This window comes from Eupeodes corollae, chromosome 1 (assembly GCF_945859685.1).
Source record: "Eupeodes corollae chromosome 1, idEupCoro1.1, whole genome shotgun sequence".
Lineage (NCBI taxonomy): Eukaryota > Metazoa > Arthropoda > Insecta > Diptera > Syrphidae > Eupeodes > Eupeodes corollae.
In genome coordinates, this window is record NC_079147.1 from 220,756,222 (window position 1) to 220,778,519 (window position 22,298).

The 22,298-nt window shown below is 35.4% G+C and overlaps 2 protein-coding genes across 5 annotated transcripts in view; both read left to right on the plus strand.

Moving 5' to 3' along the window:
- The window catches only part of LOC129943148 (gamma-aminobutyric acid receptor-associated protein), a 351,335-nt gene that overhangs the window by 272,058 nt on the left and 56,979 nt on the right, over positions 1 to 22,298 (plus strand). The gene's annotated exons all lie outside the window — the stretch shown is intronic.
- LOC129943135 (uncharacterized) overlaps positions 1 to 22,298 on the plus strand; it is a 237,162-nt gene that overhangs the window by 194,142 nt on the left and 20,722 nt on the right. For both annotated transcript variants that reach the window (XM_056052387.1, XM_056052388.1), the window contains exon 4: positions 3,555 to 3,686. In XM_056052387.1, the coding sequence (XP_055908362.1) occupies positions 3,555 to 3,686 (132 nt within the window). The remainder of the gene's footprint in view (positions 1 to 3,554; positions 3,687 to 22,298) is intronic.

Consider the following 22,298-nt stretch of genomic DNA (forward strand, 5'->3'; position numbering starts at 1 on the left):
GTCGTTCTCGAAACAAAGGCATCAGAATGTTGTTTTGTAAAAGGTGTTGGATAGATTTTGTTGAATCTGAGCCCTATATTGAGTGTTCGGGGCCTTGTGCGGGATTATTCCATCCGAAATGTGTTAATTTGACAAAAACTACTGTTGAACATGTTTGTAAAATTGACGAACTTGAGTGGTATTGCGTAAGCTGTCGTCAAATGTACAGGTTGCAGTTGTATTTTGAGGTTAGAAAGAAGCCCTTAAATTATTTTTGTTTCTGTGTTTTATTTTTATGTTTTTCTGTGTAATTAAAAAACAAGATGGAGAAAAACAACAAAACGAAAAACAGCTTGTTGAGTAATTTAACACTCGAGTTTTTTATAGTGCGAGTGGTTGTTTGTTAGAGTGGTTTGCGGCATCTTAACGAAGACCTTCAACTTTAAAGTGTCACTGGTGATGAAGAGGGAGAAAGGGTGGTGGTGGGGAATATTGTGTTGTCGAAGAAGAGAAAGGAAAGGAACCATATATTCAAACAACAATATAGAGAGGCTCAAAAAGAAGAGTAATTAAGGAATATGGTGTGTTTCTGCTTTGACATATGAGTTCTTCTCGGATAACAAGAAGAAGAGGAGACCGAAATTTTGAACAAAACAAAAATACAACCTTTTTTGCCTACAAAACAATCCTTCATATGAGTCATCACATTTGACACATTACTTTAGAGCAAGACTGTAATGAACTACTTCAGCGAGCCAGCCTGTCATTGTGTATTGACAGTTGACACCCACCCCCGACCTCTCCACGCTGCTGTTGTCGTTGTCTCTGGAAAGATGATGATAATGGCTTTCGACGACAACGACGACGATGACATACATGTCAGTGTTATTTTTTGTATAACGGGATATTTTGTTTCATTTAATGACTCCACCTCACTTTACCTGCAAAAATATCAAATTTCTTACAAAGTACAAAAATAGGAAAAGCAAAAGATGTATGCATGTAAGCTTAGGATTAGGCTGAATTCTAAAAGGCACTCTAATTTTAACTTTTTAAATATACCAACATATACTCGCACATTACGTGGTTTAAGCTATATATAATTCAGGGTGAAGGAATAAGGGATTCGTTTACGTGTAGAACTTGATATTTGAATTAAGAATGACATTAAAATGATATACACTAGTTACATACAAAATGTTTTTATTCTAATCGATGAGCTTGAAGACATAGAACTATACAGGGCGAGTTATTAAGTGGTTTCTTTTTAAATCATACATAGGTTATTTTGAAACTGTGAGCTGCTACCCGTCTTAGGAATGTTGACAGAAAGTCAATATCATATCGCGGCAGGGCAACGAAATGATTCGCTTTAAAGCTTGAACAACTTTGAGAAATATTTAAAGCTTATTTCCGAAGTGTGTGCTATGTACCCCCATTAAAGTTTGGGTGTTTTTCAATCTAGTAATCCTTTTTCAGAGTTGGTCTATTTAACAGTTGTCACTTTATTTATGCTCAGAAAACGAGAACGATCGATTGTTATGCCAACTATGCGAAATATAAAACTATCAGTTACGATAGTGTTGTGTTCCAAAATGTACATACATTTTTGCTACTACTTTTTTAGCGACAAAATTAAGAGTGGTATGACTTTTTATGTGAGAAGTTAAAAAACAAATCATTGGGCTTATAGAAGCTGTGGAGGAAATATAATCTAAAAACTACACAAATACAGTGTATACAAACCACTTAACAATTATTATGAGACCTTAGCCAAAACTTTAAGTCAGATCCATAATTTGTGTTAGCAAGAAGTTTCAAAAGATTTAGATTTTCAATTTCTTGTCAAAACTCATTTCTAGGAACTTATATGATTCAACAAACTTTAACACAGTTTCATTTGGAAATAAATTGGGCAGTGTTATAATTTTCCGTTTTCTAGAAAAAAGCATGCCAACAGTTTTTTCCTGAGAAATACTAAAACCTTTTTGATCACGCCAGTGCTTCAGTTTATCAAGGCATTTTTGTAATTTGATTGTCAAGGAGCTAAAAACGACAAAGTCATCGACATACGTTTTGATTTTGATAGGATCTTTAACTTGGGGAAAGGATACTATTAACAGCGATCGAGAACAATGTAACGCTTATAACTGATCCTTGCGGGATGCCATTTTCGAGTATTTTCATCAGGAAACAATCGGCTATTACAACTTGGAATCATCTTTCTGTAAGGAATTTACTAACACATTTTACTAAGTTTCCTTTTAATCCCATTTGTATCATCTCGTCGCCATAGCCAGCTAGCTGTGAAAGCCTCCATAACTTCAGATTCTAAATACAAAAGGTTATCAATAGTACTTCTATGTTTACGAAATCCAGATTGAAAATTGTTAATTAAAGAAGTACTTTTAAGAACCCATTGAAGTCTTTTGTTTATATTTATTTCTAAGACCTTGCAAAGACAATTTGTGATATCGGCCGGTAGTTATTCGTATTAAGAGGGTCTTTTCCTTTTTTTTCCACATTTTTGGAAAGGTACCGGTACTAAAAAATTTTTTGTAAAAAGTAAGTAAACAGGAGAGGTCAAAAGTGTTCATATTTTTTATCATGTCATAATGGATCATGTCTGGGCCTGCAGATGATCCCTTGCATTCTGAAAGAGCGTTTTCAAGTTCTTAAAATGAAAATGGTGGATTGCAAATATCTGTTTGGTTTGAAGGAATATTCAAACCGACTGATTCTGTATATAAGTTGTTTGAATTAGAGTTGTAAGAGAAAATTTTCGAAAATTCTTCGGCAATATCTTTCATATTTGTTTATATTTTATTGTTAAAACAGACTTAATATTTGTAGATTTTTGCGTTCATAGTTCTTAGTTTTGTAAAAACTTCTGAAGACGGTGTCCAGCTAGATATTGTCCTTATATATTTCCCACAAGATTTTTTTTAAACATACGAATTATTTGTCTTGACTTATATTTAGCTAATACAAAATGTTTAAAATCGGTTAGGTTTAATGTTCTATTATAGACTCTGGGCAATTTCTGTCTGATTTTTAAAATAATTTTAATTTCATCATTCCACCAAGGAACCTTTTTGTTAACAGAATTATGCGAATGTGATATTGGCATAGACTTTTAGCTGCTTTGAGTATTTAAGTACGTATGAAATGTTCAACGAAAAAGCAGAATTTTCGTCTTCTTAGGTTCTTTTTTAATGATGATCGATTCTAAATGGTTGGTTGGAGAATGATAAGTATCGGAAACTTTTCTTAAGAGAATTTTATGGTCTTTTGTATTTTGTGTTAATATTTATGCTTTTAATTGAGATTTTTCTTAGTGCAAAACATTCGTTCCTTTAATGATTTTTAGTACGTTATGAATTCAAATAAAGTACTTTGTTCCACTTGAAGTGATTTTCAAAAAAAAGAAAATACTTTCCCTTAAGAATTTCGTATACAATTATCTGTTAAAAATAACATCAATTATTAGACGACTTCTTCTACACTTAAATCAATTTTAATTACGAGTAAAAAAAAAATAATTGAATTTTTCTTTCTTTTGTTTTTATTTTCAGATATCAATCTGTGATGACTATAGCCTGCCCATTGATTTTGTGAAAAAACGACCGTCCAGTTTTGATCCATGTTTAGCTGAAGCAATACCAAACCCGGAAACTTGGGTAGCGCCAAGTCCACTCTCAGATCTTGTAAGTTCATTAAAAATAAGTCGTCGTTATTCCTAAGATTATTATTTTTCATTTTGTTTTTTTTTTTTTTCCTTACTTTTGTCTCTGTGTTTTTGTATTCCTCCCTTACAAGAAAAGGGTATGACCTATTTCTATTTTGTATATAAGGATCTAACAAAAACCTAGTATCTAACTTTCTATAAATCAGTTGGATGAACTTAACGCCGACATCTGTTATGTTCTTGTATACTTTAGATAACAACAAAAAATAAAGTTGAAAGTCCCCAGAGAATGGACGAAGGAAGGAAAATGGACACAGAGATATAGTGTTGGAGAATGATGTTTTGAGAAAGAATATATTTATTGATTCAAGTTAAGTTGTAGATATGCAGTTGCTTAAAAAGGGTTGACATAATAACCCTAAGGGAATAAAAAAGAATAGAATTCAGTTTATTTAAAGATTGTGCTGTAAATATAGTTTGAATTTAAACAGATATTGGTCAATCAAATGGATTGAAAAGATTTCTTTTTTTTAGAATATTATTAAAGTCGTTTTTCTGTGAATGGAATTTTGTATATTCGAAAAACTGCAGCATATTTTGAGAATTTACAATTAATCAAGAGGTGGCCTTCCATTCAGCCAAAGTGATATTTAAGTGTGCTCTAGAGTAATTTAGGAAAGTGTGGTACACTTGGTTAGTGTGATACGGGCAGGTTTTTCAAGAACTAAGCCTGCCTTTACTTTAATATTTGAATCAGTAGTTGAGGCGACTATAAAAAAGAAGAATAGCGTATTAACCTGTCGAACATTTTAAATTAGCTGGACAAAATATTGAAAATTAAAAATTGAATTACTAGGTCCTCAGACCTCTTAAGTCCGTTGGGAACCCCTTAAGGGCCATAGGGCCTCTACTACTCCTACGCGCCATCGTGTACGGTTTCCGGAGATGTGTTACAGCTTTCTCCAACTCTTGCCTAGTGACGCTGATTCCGCCTCGACTGTCCTGCGCCATGCGCTTCTCGGTCGTCCAGCTCTTCTTTCTTCTTGTGTGAGCGGATCCATTGCCACTTACGTCTTCGTATTAGAGATTCTATAGGTTCCTGACCTGTCCTTCTATGAAGGACCTCATTGAAATACGGTAGTCGTATCCTTATTCTTAAGCTGATAGAGTTATTCCTCCAAATTTTTGACAGCATACCGAACGCCGCTTTTGCTTTGCCGATGCGCAGATGACAAGCTATTGAATGGTCTCCTCTTTTTCCACCGGTTGCTGCGAGCAAATATTTATTTGGGAGGAAGTCGTGATAGTAGATCCTTAACATACCAAATTGCAAGCAAAAATTAAATTTCTAATAATTTTTCCATTATAAAGTGGAAAGTGGGGGAAACGATTTGCTTAAATTATTGTGCAAGAGGCACAATGATAAACTAAGAATTTGGACTCCAACTGGCACATCATTTGATCGTCCAAAAGGGTTTACGCCAGAGAATTGTATGTATTTTTGACCATTAAGAAGAACTTTACTCTTAACATCTTGTATAAGATCATGATTCATCAAGTAGTTAAAAGAATAGAATTCGGTTTCAGGATTCCTATAATGACGATGTTCTACATTCGACGTGTGGACGACAAAAAAATGTATAAAAGGTAAAATGAAAACCTTATTAGGATAGAGATTTTGCTATCATTCGAGTATCGAAATCACTTTTCAAGTTAACTTTTAAACAGTGGTATGTTTGATATCTCCTTGTGTGTTGGTAAAGTAGTGGCAAACAAAACACACAAAACAATATGACCCAATTTTACAACTAAAGCGTGATTTTTTAAAAGCTATAGGAAAGTTTAAAAAAATAACAAATAAAATTCAGAGAAATGCATGAAATCTTTATTAGAATCGATTTACGGTCCATATAATTTAATGCTTGAAGATTATTTCATGGAAATGTTAACCTTGATTGCGCATCAAATGATCCATCCGCTTAGTCAAATTTTCGCATACTCTGTCCAACATTTCGGCCGGTATCTCACAAATAAATGCCTCAATGTTGTCTTCCAAATAGTCAATTAAAGGTTTAACATAGCCTTACAAAAAATATTTTAAAGGCGTTAAATCTCACAATCTAGGCTACTAATTGATCGGTCCCGAACGTGAGATAATATGTTCACCGAACTCGCCTCTTAATAAGTCCATTGTTGCACATGCTGTGCGGCATGTGGCAAAAAAGAAGTTGGATATCATCTCACGGTAGCGCTCACCTTTCTCAGTTACGTTACGATTCGCATCATCTTTGAAGAATTGCGGTCTTATGATGCCACCAGCTCATAAACCACACCAAACTGTAACTTTTTTGGATGCATTGGTAGCTCTTCTGGCTGATATTCACTCCAAAATCGACAATTCTGCTTATTTACGTACCCATCGAGCCAAAAATTAGATTCGTCGCTGAACACAATAAAATGGAAGAAGCGATGAACTTTCTTAACAGAGCACGCATTTTGATAATACAATTCAATAATTTGCAAGCGTTGTTCGTTTGTAACACGACTCATGGTTAAATTATAGACCAAACTGAAGATGTTTGACAGTGAAATAAAACATGTCCTTTCTAAAATTGTATATTAAATAAGTTGAAATTAGTTGTGGAATAAATTTCGCAAATTTTTTTACAATTTTGTAATAAATTACTCTGACACATGTTAAATTGGAATCCCAGCAAAATACGCCGCTGTTAGATTTTTTAAAGTGAGGCTAATAATCCCCAAGTTATAGATGCACTAAGACCATTATACAAGTTACAAAAAATTGTTGACAGTTAACTCAAAAGAATAAAATGCTGTGAAGTTTCCCGAGCAGTAATGCGAGCATGCAATGGTTTTCCATCACTAAATGTCATGTCTTAACAAAATTGTTATCAAGTTGATTTTATTTTAAAGATTCCTTCCACATTAAAGTAAAACAACCCCCCCCCCTCCTTCCGAATGCCTTGAGAAAAAAAATACATCTTCACTGTCAAAATTCTATTAATCACTAAACGCGTTGCACTCACCATTAAGCTTTGTCTCGAGGGCAATGTCAATAATTAACAATAATCTAATATCATTTCCCCCAGACCCTCTCATATTTTCAACAACAAAAAAATGCTGATGTAAATCAGCAGAATTGTGTTCTACTCGGAATACCATTATCGCACCATATCGGTCTCTTCTTGGTCCTTGACTATTACAGACCTATCTTAGGGTATATCCTGCGCTCTAGACAAATGCCCAGCACTTTGTTCTAATTATTTCCCAAATGAGATTTTCTTGTAAATTGTAAATTTTGCTCTTAATATTTTAACTCAATACACTCGACATCCGCCCGTCTTATACCGCTTTTTAGATTTTTTCTTAGAAATCACGAGAAAATTTATACACCACGCTTATGTGGTTTTTTATTTAGGTAAAATTTAAAAAAAAATCAAGAACAAAAGGAAGATGGCTTCGGGATAAAGGACGAAAAGTAAAAAAGTGAGGTGTTGACTTTCTTTTTATTCACCCCTAGAGAGATGTGCTCGTAAATTAGAGAATATTAGATTTAATTAAACAAAATTGTAAGTTTAATTGCCAGAAATGTACACATAGAAAGTCTTGAAGGAACTTCAGAAAACGTGTCAGAATAATTTATAAAACAAAAAGTCTAAGGAGCTCAATATACCTTCTTTCGATGAGTTTTGTTTCGACTTAAAGGAATGAGGTGTAAATGGAAATGCTTACACTTGACAGGTTTTTGAAGTCAGTATATTGTAGAAGATACAAATGTTGCTTGTATCAAAGATAGAAATAGATTTTTAAACACACGTACCGTTAAGGTACTTCCAAAAGCTTTTGATATTAAATTGGTGCCTTAGGTGGTGGCAGAGTTATATATTATTTACTTTATATAATTAAGTCCTTAACGTTTATTGAATTTTCTTAAGATTTTTTGTTGGGTTTGTAATTATTTTTAGATAATAAGAAAACGTAGAAAAATAGCCAAAAGCAAATTCTGAGTAGATTTTAAAAAAATTGTTTCAAAAATAAAGAGATTGAAAAACCGTATGCCTAAGATGGGTACAAAAAACTGAGCTTCGATAAATGTAACCTATTGCAAAGGGTGTTCCAAAAAAAATGTTCTACAATAAAATGAACAAAATTCTATTCTGCTTTCATGTATGGTTAAAAAATCGTCTGTGTACGACGATGGATGAGTTTAACCTCAAACTTACATAAATACAGCAGTGGGTGCTTCATTTTGTCCAAACTTTTAACAACCATTGCATTGTTAAGGCAACATGTATGACTAATGAGAGTACACATTGCCATTAATAACAATTCAACTAACTGCCTGGATGGCTTTACAACAGCACATTTTATTCCTCCAATTTCATAAGGTTTTGTTGAAGTACCTGAAGGATTATTTGAATGATTTTGCCTTAGCTGCATTAACCGTTTCCGGATTGTTGACAAAACATCGGGCCTTCACAATTTCCTTGGATAAAAATCCCAAAAAAGTCAAATCGAATATTCTAGATTGCCAGATTAATTGCTATCAACGGCTGCGACGTATACCACGATTTGGGAATCTGGCAGTCAAAGGATCGATTGTGGCATGGCCAGGCCATCCTGAACTAGAATTCGCACGAATTGATATCTTCAATTTAAAAAAAAAATTGAAAGTTCACCGAAATAACCAGAAGAAATTGTCCAATGATTACAACAATCCACAATCCGTATCAAACTGTCAATCTCTGTGGATGCATTCGCTTCTTGACTTCAACACCGTCCAATTTTATTCAGAAAAGATAACTTTTCGTCAACATAATAAAAAGCTGCTTTTAACTCCAACTTTAATTGGACCTCGTAAGCAAATTACTCGAGAGCTTTGTGCTGAATTCTTCTCTACAATTGAACTTGTTGAGCTCTTAAGGCAATGGAGGTTTGAAGTTTGTGATGCTTGTAAAGTCTTAAGGAAAGAATAAAAATTAGGTGTCGCAACAGTCCGTAGGGAACCATTACCTAGTGACTTACAACTCTCAACCATTCCTGTGTTCGAGTAATTGCAGGGCTGGAGGGGACCTACAATTTATATTTCGAATCCGAACGGCTAATTTGAGAAAGCACTTTTTCATGGCAAGAATGAATAAAACTTAAGGTGACACAAGCAGGGATCGAACCCAAGACCTCTGGCATAACAGTCCAACGCACTAACCATCATACCACTGGTACTACCTTAAGGAAAGATTGAAACCAAATAATATCGCCTGTTAATGCCGTTAAAAATTATGCCTACCAGAAACCTATAGTGAAAACTGAAGATTGAGGTTCAAAATATTAATACAGTCGTTGAAACTATGTCCAGGCTCTACGAGGCACTCATATCGTTTATGAGGGAATACTGTGATGTTTTTAAAGCGCTGTAAAAAATCAAAACCTCCGAAAATTAAAAAAATTACCAAAAAAGGAACGTTAAGTTTTAAAAATTCAAAATAAATACATTAATTCCGATTTGAATCCGAAGGAAGGTATTTTGAGATTGTAACTGAGTTAGACCACCTGACTTAGTAAGTTGGCGAAGCAAATAAGATTCCTGAACTTGCAGATCAATCTGCCAAAAATCTACACTTTCTTTCCTCTGATCCTATTAAATGTGAAGTCAGTGTATTATCGCCTCTAGGCATAATCTGACTAATGCGTGATATCTTTTCAAGTCAAGAAACCCCACATTAAGTAAAAACCTTTACGAAAGCCGTATGACAATAGATAGATAGATAAATACATTTTATTTTCTTAAAAAGTGGTTATAAAACCAAGATAATGCTGGTGTTCAAAATTAGTTAGGACAATAGCTTGTTAAAGTTGTCTGCCAGGTTAAAGTTTTACTATTAATAGTTGAGTACCTCTGTGTATGATACATTGCTATATTCGTCGTGGAATTGTGATTGTAAAGCACGTTCGATAGAATCTTTCCACTGTTGTTCTTTCAGTTTAATCAAAAGCATGTTGTGGGCATGTTTCCAATCAAAATTACTTGTTTCATAGTTGACAACGATGCCAGTCGCGTGGAAAATGCCTGACCATTCCCGGGCCCAATAAATATTTTTGCGAAGTACTGCGGATGGAAGTATGCGTGGTAATCTAGAGCTGGGTAGACTGAAAACTTTTCGCAAACATTGCAAATGTATTTCAAAGGTAGCAAGAAACGCTCTTGGAAGACCGATTTCGTTGTTTATAACGTAGTTTGGTGTTTATCTGGTAGGTTGTAAAATCTTTTGACGAAACACCTTTGAAGCTTTTCACATTGTTGGTACTCTTTGCACCCCCATGCTTTAGTACAGTAATACATAATTGATCTGGCGGCTGAGTCATGGACTTTAAACTTTGCTGAATGTGGCACTATCTTATCTTTCAGGAACTTAGACCAGGTTGCGTTGATTGCATTGCAAGCCTCTTTGTAATATGTTCAGACCAAGACATATTATATGTAAGGACGACGGACGCCAAGATATTTATACTGCTTTGTTATTTTTAGTTCTACACCTTTGAAATTCCATTTTTTACTTAATGCTCTTAGGCCTCCATTCCTAAAAATAACAATTTCAGATTTCTCAAGATCAATTCCAAGGTTCCATTTATTGCAATAGCTGTTGAACTTGTTTATAATTGTTGGAAATAAAGCTGGACTCTCAGCCAAAATTATAATATCATCAGTTTACAAAAGAACATTTATACCGATTCCTTTCACATGTATTCCGATTGAGAGTTCAGAATGTAGGTAATTTAAGAACAAGACAAAAAGCAGAGGGCTGAGAACGCCACCTTGTTTAACGCCTCGTTCCAAAGAAATAAGAGGTACGGCGGCAACTGTATCTTGATATAATAGTTTGATAATTTTAACCACTTCTGTCGAGATGTCCAGTGTAATAAGTTTGTGAATAAGAACTTCTCTGTTAATATTGTCGAACGCAGCTTTTAAGTCTACGAACCAAGCATCAGTTTCTTTTTCTGGCTTAGTTGCAGCTGAATAAGGCATGAAAGATTGAAAATCTGATCAATGGTACTATAGTCTTTTCGATATGCAGCCTGGAATTAATTGAGTGTATTGTTGTTTTTTTTGATCCAAGTAGAGGGTATCTAAAAATGAAAGCGCACGATAATTAGATACAAGGCTAGCGTCACCTTTTTTGAAGAGCTGAAAGATAACTGATTTTTTGAAGGATGTTGGTATTGTTTCTGTTTCGTTGATTCTTTTCAGCAATTTATGAACCTCCACAATAAAAGAATTACTCGCATTTTTATAAAACTCACATGGGATGCCGTCTATACCCGAAGTTTTGTTTACCTTTGAAGATTCAATCGCAATCTTTACTTCATTCAAATCAATTGGGTGATCGAGTTCAGGTATTTCAACTAGATTTGTTTCGCAGAAATATTCTCAACTGCATAATAACATGAATTCTAAAGCTGTAATTTGGGTTTCAGTATTCGAAGGAATACTGCGTATCTCTTCGGCCAGTTTCCACCAATCTTTTGCTATGGTAATACTTGCGATTTGACTGAAAATGCATTGAAGAATTTCATTTGGTATGTGGATTCAATAGATTTACGGCATCCATTTAAGTATCCTCCACTGGCTCTGCCAAAGTTAGATGTGTTTGTTGCCGCAATCCAGTATAGTTTAAATTCTTTAAACTAAATTTCATAATGACGTATATGCTCTGATAAAACAAAAGTTTCATACAAAAAGAAAATATAAAATTTACAAACGTATTTAAAAAAGTTACATAAAATAGTTTTATTAACAAGGCCAGCTACATTATAAGACAAGACCTGACCTGACGTTGTATGTTTGAAGGAGTATCCAGCATGACAGTGTAATTTGACTCATAAATTGTCTGTCTTTTTCGTTAAAAGCTCTTACAACGCCATCTTTGCTACATTTAAATCGACGTCGTCCATCAACCAAAAGAGTGCAGCCTTTGATCTCAATGTGGAGGTTGCTATCAGTTTTAATAAGGCATCTTTTTATCTGGCGAAGGTGGTACTGCTCAGTCCTTTCACTTGATCTTTATTAATGGAAATCAGGGTGTTCGAGCACTATTAGCTGTTGCAGTGACACAAAGGGTTGTGCTGCATACATGTTGAAATTGTTTTATCGCTTCTTCAATGTTCTCTGCTTTAATCCGTTAACTATCACGTTCAACCTCTTACTAAATTTCTCGGCATCTTCTATCCTTGTATAAAGCACACGTTCACCATCTTTAAGTTTTTCGATCCCGTTTGGCAATATTAAAAAGGGAGGCTACATAATATTCACTTTGGAAATACTTTTTAAATATTTCCAACGACATCATTACGTACTAATTTCCTTCCAAGAGGAAAACTGTCGTCACTTTTAAAATAAGTGGTGACTTAAAAAGAGACCACTATATGGCCCACCTGTTAATTTGCAATATCTTTCGTATAAGGATTCATATCCTCAAGATATTTTTTTTGTTTCCTCTTCTTGAAAAAAGTTCAAGGAAAATTGTTCATATTTTGTTGAAAACTACGAAATTCTTTATGAAACTTTGGGAAATTTTGCAATATTTCCAAATTTGTAGTTACCTAGGAAACTTAAGTATAAATTATTTCCTAAACATTATGTTTATACAATAAATAACTTCCTATCAAGCTACTCATCAAAAACTCATAATAAAATTGTGTAACACAAATATTTACTAAACTAATTTCAGCGCACTTTAATTAAGGACCCATAATAATCGTGTGTAACATGATATAACGATTACGAGGGGTGTTTTTAATAAAAACAAAAAGAGAGTCATATATGTTTCTATATATGTGTACTTATATAAAAACCACCCTTAAGATAGATGTACTCGTACGCGCTATACCCTATTCTTACGATTATATTTCAAGTAGGTCTAGGCATGCTATTCTTTTATAGGTAGGTAAGTACATCATCTACGACTGAACTGCAGCACCCTCTCAGCCAAACCAAGTGAGCGATTTAGATAAATCTAATTAGAGAGTTTCGCTTAAGTTAACCATCATCATCATTGGAGTATACATCAGAAAGAAGCAAGGAGTTAAAGCAGTTCAAGTTCAATGATAAGACCACTACCAGGAAGATGGCATCAGCATCAGGAATAACGACAACCGACGACGACGGGTGGCGAAGCGACTTAGACACACGGCCTTTCTGTAATAGAAAGTAATAATATTTTGGATAATGAAAAAAGTCTTTACATTATTTGAATACTTTCGAAACCCCACTAGGTATACCGTATTACCCTGCTGCAGATACTGATGGCAGACTGCCTAAATATTCAACATACAAAAATAGCTGAATTCGAAACCAAAGCTTCCATTCGTCGTTTTCCCCGTTGTCGTCATCACTACCCGTATACTCATATCCTAGCCAAACCACTATAGTCCATAACCATTGCTCCAAATACCAGGACTTCAGGGGCACCACCACCTTTCGTTCGTTGGAAAAGTGCCTACTTCATTTTTATGACTCGAACTTGAATTTTTTTCTTTTTTTTATAGAAGTCTCCCTTGCTCTTCATCAACTGCTACTGCATACTCGCTGATATTTGGAAAATGTCAGGGGTGGACTAAGTGTGTCTTACCCTTATTAGCAAACTTAGTAAAACTCATTGGTTAATAAAATGAGTATCGAGTTGTTTATTTTTGAACGTTTGTACGTTTTATCGCTCGATGAGTCTTGAGGGATTCGTTCGTAGAGTAGTGTCCAACATACAAAACACTATATATCAAGTGAAGTTCGACTTCCTTTAAAAAAAAGATGCGACCTGCACTGATAACTTCCCATCCCGTTTGTCGATTTGTCTTGCTTAAAAGTTTACCCTTTTTCGTGTTGGGTTAAAAAAGTTGTTAGTAGAATTATTCTTAAACATTTTTGAATTACAAACAATATTTTTCATATAAAGAAGTAGTTTAGTTTGAAAATCTAGTTTTGTTAAATAGATTTTTAGTCGAAAACAATTTTTTACCAATTTAAGTAGCATTTCTTAAATTTTAACAAATTGGGTGAATGAAATTAATTTGGGAGGCATCAAGAACCGAACATCAGTTTTTACCAAATTTGGGTACTATTTTTTGTAGATTTTCTTATGAAAAAACGAACTGTTGGATTTTTATAAAAAAAAGTCCAAATTAAATTTTTACCAAGTTTTAGTATTGTTTTTTTGCAATGTTTTTATTTTTTGTAAAAAAGCTGTCAATTTGATTTTTATCAAAATTTTATTGAATATTGCCAACAACATTTTTTAAAAGAAAAAAAGTAGTTTAAAACCAATATCTCAAAGTTTGGGAAAGATATTTGAGTCGAAAATCAATTTTTACCAACATTTGTAAAATTTTCTTTTAAGTTCTCATTTTTGTTTGTAAAAAAAGCTGTCAATTCAATTTTTCTCAAAATTTTAATGAATATTGACAACAGTATTTTTTAAAAAATAAAAGTAGTTTTAAGCCAATATCTCAAAGTTTTCAAAAGATATTTGAGTCGAAATTCAATTTTTACCAACTTTGAGTAATGTTTTTTAGGTTTTTATTTTTTATAAAAAAAACTGTCAGTTCGATGTTTCTCAAAATCGAACCAGATGTTCAAAACGTTATTTTTCGTTGCACAAAATTGTTTTGGAGATAAAATCATTTTGTATTCGTAAAATTTTCGAGGTGACAAGTAATATACTTGTTTTGTATCACGTTACAACATATTATATATAAAAATTTATTTAAGTCTCTAGCGTTTTTGGTTCGTAAGAAATTTAGGGTTAACCAAAATTTTCAACTTTTTTTAAACTGCTATGGTAAAAAAACCGCCTACGCAATTTTTTTGAGAGCCGTTTCTGCATCTTTCTGCCTTATTATCTATAAAACAAAATGTATTTAAAGTCGATATCTCTTCTGGTTCTTGATCTATGGACGACGAAATAACGTCCCGAACGTGCGTACACACGCACGCACAGACATCTTTCTAATAATCTTTTATTTCGACTCTACGGACTCGATAAATGTCAAAATTTTCAATTTGACAAATCGGACCCATTACAATAACTTAAGTTAATAAAACCTTAAAGTTGTAAAAGACAAGTCTTCAAAAACGATAAAGACACACAAATTCAAATCATACTTCTTATTTTGTTTTTTCAACGGTGCTTAGCATAAAATCGATCTTTGAGTTCTATAATCGTCGTTGTAATCTATTTTTTCTAATTTATTGTTAAATTATATGGAAACAGACATAAGTTGTATTATTTGTTTGTTATTTCGCAAAAAGTTAGTGTTAACAAATAAAGCTCCATCTGTAGTGCGCGAAGATCTACACACAATAATTCCATAATCTACGAATTAACCCCTGTCCTTCAGTTCTTTTTTGTTTCAGCTTCAATTGAAAAAATTAAAAAAAATATGGCAACAAATACAAATAATAGTCATCATCTTAAAAATTGTCCATTTTATTAAGTTTGCATTAGTTCTGGGCTGAATTCTTAGTAGATAACGAACTTTAAAAGCTGTTTAATATCCTCTTCTGATGGGTATTGAGCCCAAAAGAACGGTTCAAAAAAAATGTGCCTTGAAACATTTTTTGTGAATCCGCTGCTGGCCGTCACCATAGTGAAAATCTTTTTTAATACCCCCTCCTGCTCCTTCTCCGTTCATTCCATCATATCAGCAATGACGAGGAAATTATAGGGTGATGCGGATGTGTCTGCCACCAAATCTGATTCCTAGCCCCGGGCTAAGCGAGCGCATATAACCGCACCCCTTTTTAACTTGTGGATCATCAGACAGACATCAGAGTTATTGCTGTTTTATCTCCATTCACGATTGCCGTCCTTCCTATATTATCTCATGTAATTTTGTTTTTGTATACAAAATATTTTTGGAGTTCTTTCTAAGCTTCCTTTTTTTCGGTCCATGTTTTTTCTGAGTACTCCACGGGATGCTTTTTTCTTTTTAAAAATGTAAAAGAATTCTGAAGTGAAAAACCTCCCTTCTAACCAACACATATCTTCTTTCGTTTTATTAATTTCAATGAAATCAAAAAAGAAGCTCATTCAAAAATAAATAAATATACCTAAAAAAAAACAGAAACGCCTCTCATTGATAATCAAAAATAAATATTTTATCAAGATGGTAAGACGGAATGTGCTAAGCTGTGCGTAGATCTTCCTTGTCGTGCCGGTGCCATCCTCGTAAAGGATATATATTATATACCTACTCGACCAAAATTGGGTACCTGTTACTTGACGATAAAACCAACTCAAGAGGATTATCCTTTTCTCAAATGTTTCCTTTGGTCGTTACGTTACGTGTATCTATGCAGGAATAATAACACAAGATGAAAAATCCGATTTGTCTGCTAGAATTCGATTGGAAATTATTTTTCAATTTGTATTAACTTTTCAGTCCACCGACAGACCGACAGTGGGGTTTGAATTCCGAAGTTTTGAGGTATTTATTTGAAAGTAAATAATGACATTATTCTCTTAAAGATGTCGTCTAATGATAAGAATAATAATAGATACGTTTAGGGTACAAAGGACACACATTTCTTTTGTCAGCAATGCAGGACAACTTCAAAATATCATTGAAAAATATTGTTGTTATCTATTTTCCTTTCGTCAGGATTTTAGTTGTTACTTTGTGTCGAAGGGGAATTGACTTTTCTTTTTTATAACTTTTGTTGGTCATTTAAATTGTGATGACATGGAAGTTTTCTTCGGCAAAGGAAAGCTTAAGTAGTTATCGTAAGTAAAAATTTAATTTTCAAAGACTTGAAATCTTTTAAGAGAAAAAACACACGAATAGCCAAATCTCTGATGTACTTTGTGCGAACGTTGCAGAAAAATTCAGACAGTCAAAAGTACTTCAGTTAGAAAATGTCGAAAAAAGAGTATTTTTTTAGTGGATTTTAAATCGAAAAGGTTTGAAATTTTCATGAGCAGTTGAAACGAAATTCAAAAGTGCATGCACTTCGAACCGAAGACTGCAAAGACGAAAATGGAAACATCAATAATCCAATCTTTCTGCCTTAGGCGAAGTAAAGATTACCATGTCTGAGCTGATGAAGTCTAACAAAGTCGTTAGAGCAGTTGGTCTGAAGAAAGCATGCCTGATGAATGGAACCTCTACATTATTTACCCGATATTAAACAAAAGGAGGTTCTATAAACTAAGCTACAACTATAGAGGAATCAGTATCCTTAACATCGCATACAACATTTTTCTGCCGTAATATGGGAACGCCGAACGTTCATCGTCAACAATTTTATAGGTTCTTATCAGTGAGGCTTCAGACCAGGAAAATCCACATTAAAATTGCGGTAGATTGAAAAAACGCAAGGAAATCAGATCGACAGCCAACCTCTTTTCATCGATTTCAAGGTCACATATGAAAGCGTCTACAGGGGTAAACTGCATCGAACCATATCTAGTTTTAGCATCTCTTTCCAACACGCCCGTTTGTGCAGGATGACCATGGAGAATTCCCTCTGCTCCATAAAGGTTGGATACAACTTAACCGAACCTTTGGATGTCAAAAAGGCTTTATACAAGGTGATGCACTGACATTAGATTTCTCTAACATCGTACTTGATAAATTAGTGCAGAGCTACCACTAAATCAACACTAGAGCCACTATCTTTTAAAAGCCTTCCCAATTTCTCGCATTGTCACTATCGAGAGATGTAACTGAGGCAGTTATAGACTTTATTTATCTGGGCTCCGCTATGTAAGCAGAAAACAACAACAGCGCTGAGATCAAACTAATAATTACTCTTATTAACCGCTGTTTCTCTCGAGCAACCAAAGCTTCTCTATATAAGACCCTTATCATTCCCGTCCTGCTTTACGATGGAGAAGCTTGGACTATGCCAAAAGCGGATGATAACACCTTGGATCGTATCGAGAAAAAAGTTCTTCGCATGATCTTCAATCCTACTTACTTACTTACTCAACCAACATGCGTCTCCAGCCAGCTGTATCGCCTTTTCTAAGACCTTTTTTGACATAAAATGCATCGGTGAAATATTTTCGACCTTGATAGAGCAGCGTGCATTCTCCATCGTCTTTCTGCACAAACGCATAAGTTTGACAGGGGTGCCAAAACTAGACATTGCTCTGTAGAGCTCTTCTCTTTGGATGCTGCCATACGCTGCTTTAAAATCGATAAAGAGATGGTGGCTATCGATTTGAAGCTCCTGGGTTTTTCCAAGATCTGCCGTAGTGTGAATATTTGGTCGATAGTGGACTTTCCTGGTCTGAAGCCACACTGATAAGGACCAATCACGTTGTTGACAAACGGCTTCAGAACTTCACATAATACGGCAGAGAGGATCTTATACGCAATGTAAAGGAGACTGATGCCTCGGGAATGCTTTCTTTGGACCATATTTTGCCTACTGCTTTGAATAGTTCGGCAGCGATGCCGTCAGCTCCAGCAGCTTTGTTTGACTTCATTTTAGATATAGCTCCTTCACTTCGTCGAGGTCGGGTAGGCGGAATTGATCTGCGTCGGTCGCCTAGGTTGAGTGGTTCCATCTCCTTTACAGCGGAATTCGGTTCGTCATCGCCGTTATATAATTTGGAGAAGTGGCCTTTCAATATTCTCAACATAGACTGCGGTTCCACTACGATGTTCCCCTGATCGTCCTTACAGGCTTTGGTTCGTGGGCTGGTACCCTTGGGAGGTTTTTTTACCTTTTGATAAAATTAACGCATCTCATTCCTATTGTGACATCCCTCAACCTCTTCGATCGCGCGCTTCTCATGCTCTCTTTTTTTTGCGTCTAAGAAGCCGGTGTTCTTCTCTCCCCTTCTGCTCGTAGAGCTCTCGAGCAGCTCTGTGCAGCGCCATTTTGTATGCCTCTTGTTTTGCTGCGCTTGCCGGCATTCGTCGTCAAACCAGGGGTTTCGCTGCTATGGCGGTGAGAAACCTAGAACTTTAAGTCGAATGAGCATTTTATATAATTTAAACTGTTCATCGATAGATTTAAATTTAAATAAGGTGGGACTAAAATCATTGTTTAGAACCAGTGCTCCACTATCATAAACGTTCTCATTTTATTTTTTGTTCTGTAATAGTTAAATGCTAATTTTGTTTTGTATTTTGTGCGTGTGTTAGGCTATATTTGTATTATTTTTTACTAACAACTAACACATGCACTTATGATGAGCCTCTGATCGTAGTTTGACGCTTGCTATAAGCTTACTACTTTCTGAAATTCTGAAGTGTAAAAAACTTTAGAGGCGGCATCTCTAATGGCTGCAAGGTAATGGCAGTCTCTTGCGATTGTAGCCGTCTAACGTCGAAACTACTTACAGTACATCCTTTATTTGGCTTCACCGGGATATCCGTAGCCGTACCTTGGCTACAACGAGGTAGTGTTCCGAGTCAATGTTGACCCCTCGGAAAGTTGGGACATCCTGTATTCTCAAGAAGTGTAGTTCGTCGATCGTAATGTGGTCAATCTGCTTGACAGTTGATTGATCAGGAGATTTCCATGTCCCCTTGTAGATATTGAGATGTTTGAACTGCGTACTAGCTACCAGAACGTCTCGCCCCGCAGCGAAATCGATCAGCCGGAATCCGTTGTCGGAGGTGGTGTCGTGCATTCTGTATCTCCTGATTATGACACCAAAGATGTCTTCGCTTCCTTGCTTGGCATTAAAATCTCCTAAGACAATTTTAATGTCATAGCCAGGGCACTGCTCATATGTCTTGTCCAAGAGCTCGAAGAATAAGTCTTTGGTGTCTTCATCTTTCTCCTATGTTAGGGCATGCGCGCATATGAGGCTTATGTATTGGCAAATTTAGCCTTGATGCGGATTGTCGTGATGCGCTCGCTCACACTGTTGAAACTCAAGACTTTTTGCCTGAGTCTCGTTCCGACAACAAATGCAAACCAGAATAGGCGCTGTCTTTGTTCTCAGTAGCCATCGCAGTATACATCGCAGTCTTTTAGTTTGCGTTTGCCCGGTCCATCCCATCGCATTTCTTGGATGGCGGTAATATCTGCTTTGCAGCAGCTTAGAGCTTCCACTAATTGTTCGGCTGCACGTAGTCTGTTAAGGGACCTAACATTCTACGTACAGATCCGAACTTTGTTGTCCTCATTTCGTTCGCTTGGGTTGTCAACAGTAAATCCGTCCGTATCCGAGGCTTGTTGGTTCTTCGCAACTAAAGGTATTATTTACGTGGAAAGGAATTCATCTTGACGGCACAACCCCCAACCTCGAGGGCCAGTTTTTAGTATGACTACAAGGAAGGAGACCCAGATAAAACCACTCCTCATAGGCCTGGACTCCGAATAAGTCGTAAAAGCCCTATAAGGTGTTCACTAAGTATTTCAACCTTATTGGAACTGTAGACGCCACCCTTGATTCCATCTCGATAATTCGTCCGCTGCCGTCTGGATAAGGAGATGTGCCTCTACCCCCCTCTCTCGTTTGCTGCCCCCAACAACTTTCAACTGGGGTTAGAACCCAATCTCAGGTTGAGGTACTAATTAATTAATTAATCTTCAATCCCGTATGTATAAAAGTTGAGGTGAGGAGAAAATTGAACGACAAGCTGTTCGAACTGTATAGCGACGTAGACTTAGTCGGAAAAATAAAAATCCAACGCCTGTGATGTTTGGGTCACTTAAAGCGCATGTAAACCAATTTTCCCGCTCGGAAAGTCTTCGAATCTATCGCCAGAGGACAGTGCAGTAGAGGAAGAAACGTGGCGTACATAAATGGAAAGTGCCCTCATCCAACTCGGAGACATCTATCTTAAAAAACCTTAAAACCTTATTCAATGCAAAATACTATGTCACGTCATTTGTGGAATGCCTGATTCCTAAGATCAACTTGGAATCGAAAAACATAGGTTTAAAACACTGCGGGCCACAGGAGCTTTATGGTCGTATGGTAATATTTTCCACCAGCTTAACTCTTGCTGGAAGATGCCGAAAAGAAGCTTAACGACGGCAACAAAAATCGTTTAGTTTTGCCAATATTTTTGTAATTATGTTGCAGTCTCCATTTTGTAGTACCCGTGGCGTTTTGGTTAATGCGTAGGACTGTTATGCTAAAGCTCCGGGGTTGAAACCCTGCGTTTGTCATCTGAAGTTTTTTTACGGACATTGTCTCTTGCGAGGAATTCTCCAAAAATAATTCTAGTCATAAAAATTGCTTTCTTAAATTAGCCCTTCGGATTCGTTAGAAAATCTGTAGATTCCCCTTTATTCCTGACATTACTCCGCACAGGATTGGTTGAGATTGAGGGTTGTAAGTTACTAGGCCCTGATTCCCAACGAGTTGTTGCGCCACCCATTTTTTGTTTTAATCAAATAGGGAGCTGTTCAAAATGAAAGCTCCGTAGTTTGAAATGAATAATTACTTCGACTTTTTTTCTCAAAATATTTTCTACAAAGGTGACTACTGATATTTTAAATGGTATTCACAAAATGTACCTGTATTATAGTAATGAAGGTCCCTCTATATAACTCCTATTTATATATAGCTTTAGCTTTTGCCAGTGATGCTTTTTAATAAATCAAAAAAATAACGTTGGCTTTCAACTTGAGTTGATGTCATTTTTATGTCCAAATTCCCAAACAACAGAATAGAAACAAAAAAGTTTTCTATAGTGACATTATGGTATTTGTTTGAAAGTTCTCATAAATCCATCTTCATTATCTATATAGGTACCTTTGCAGGTAGGTATAGATACAATCTTTCAAAGAGAAAACCCAATGTCTTTTTTTCTTTCTACCACCCCAATGACTAAGTCTAAGACTTCTTTTACCTCATCTTATGCTAAAGGCTCTTCATAAAAATGTACAGTACAGAAAAACGTCATCTCCAACAAACACTTCACCAAGGCAGACATAACTCACTCTGCCAAATCTGCAGGTGACAACTGAAAAAGAAATATTCTAGATACAATCTCAAAAATTGTAAATGGCACAAAATAAGAAATAAATATATACAAAAGCCCATACCGTCTATAAGCAAATAGGTATAGGAACATTTTTCAATCTGACACCCCTTCCTTCTGTAGGACTATCAGAGAAGAAGGTAAGTATATATTCATTTGCATTGCATTAGAATGGAACTGATTTTAACCCTCTTTTGAGTCTATATCTTGTCGTAATGAATTCCCGACTCCAGGATTAAATCTTAAGGTCATAAATATGGATGTGTGCGACAAATACATATAGACATGTGCCATCTTTATGTTTGTCTTTTTTATATACCTACATACATATATGCTCGAATAATGTGCTGTTCATTATAGACGGATATCAGGAGTGGTCCATACCATAAGCGATTGGTAAATGCGGCAACAAAGCTTAGTTTCGAAACCAGCCTTCCAGTTCGAGTTTTTTATTTTCACCCAAACCCGAAACTAAATACCTACATAAATTATAAACACAACCGAACCAAATACTCTGACTGCTGTCTTCGAGTTTCTGTCTATAGGAAAGGACTATAGGAGAATGCTTTCGCTTTGTCAAAAGTATTTAAATTGTGTGGCAACTTTAATGCCACATGAAATATGTTTCCTCTGTGAAACCGCGCGCGCCGTTGCTGTT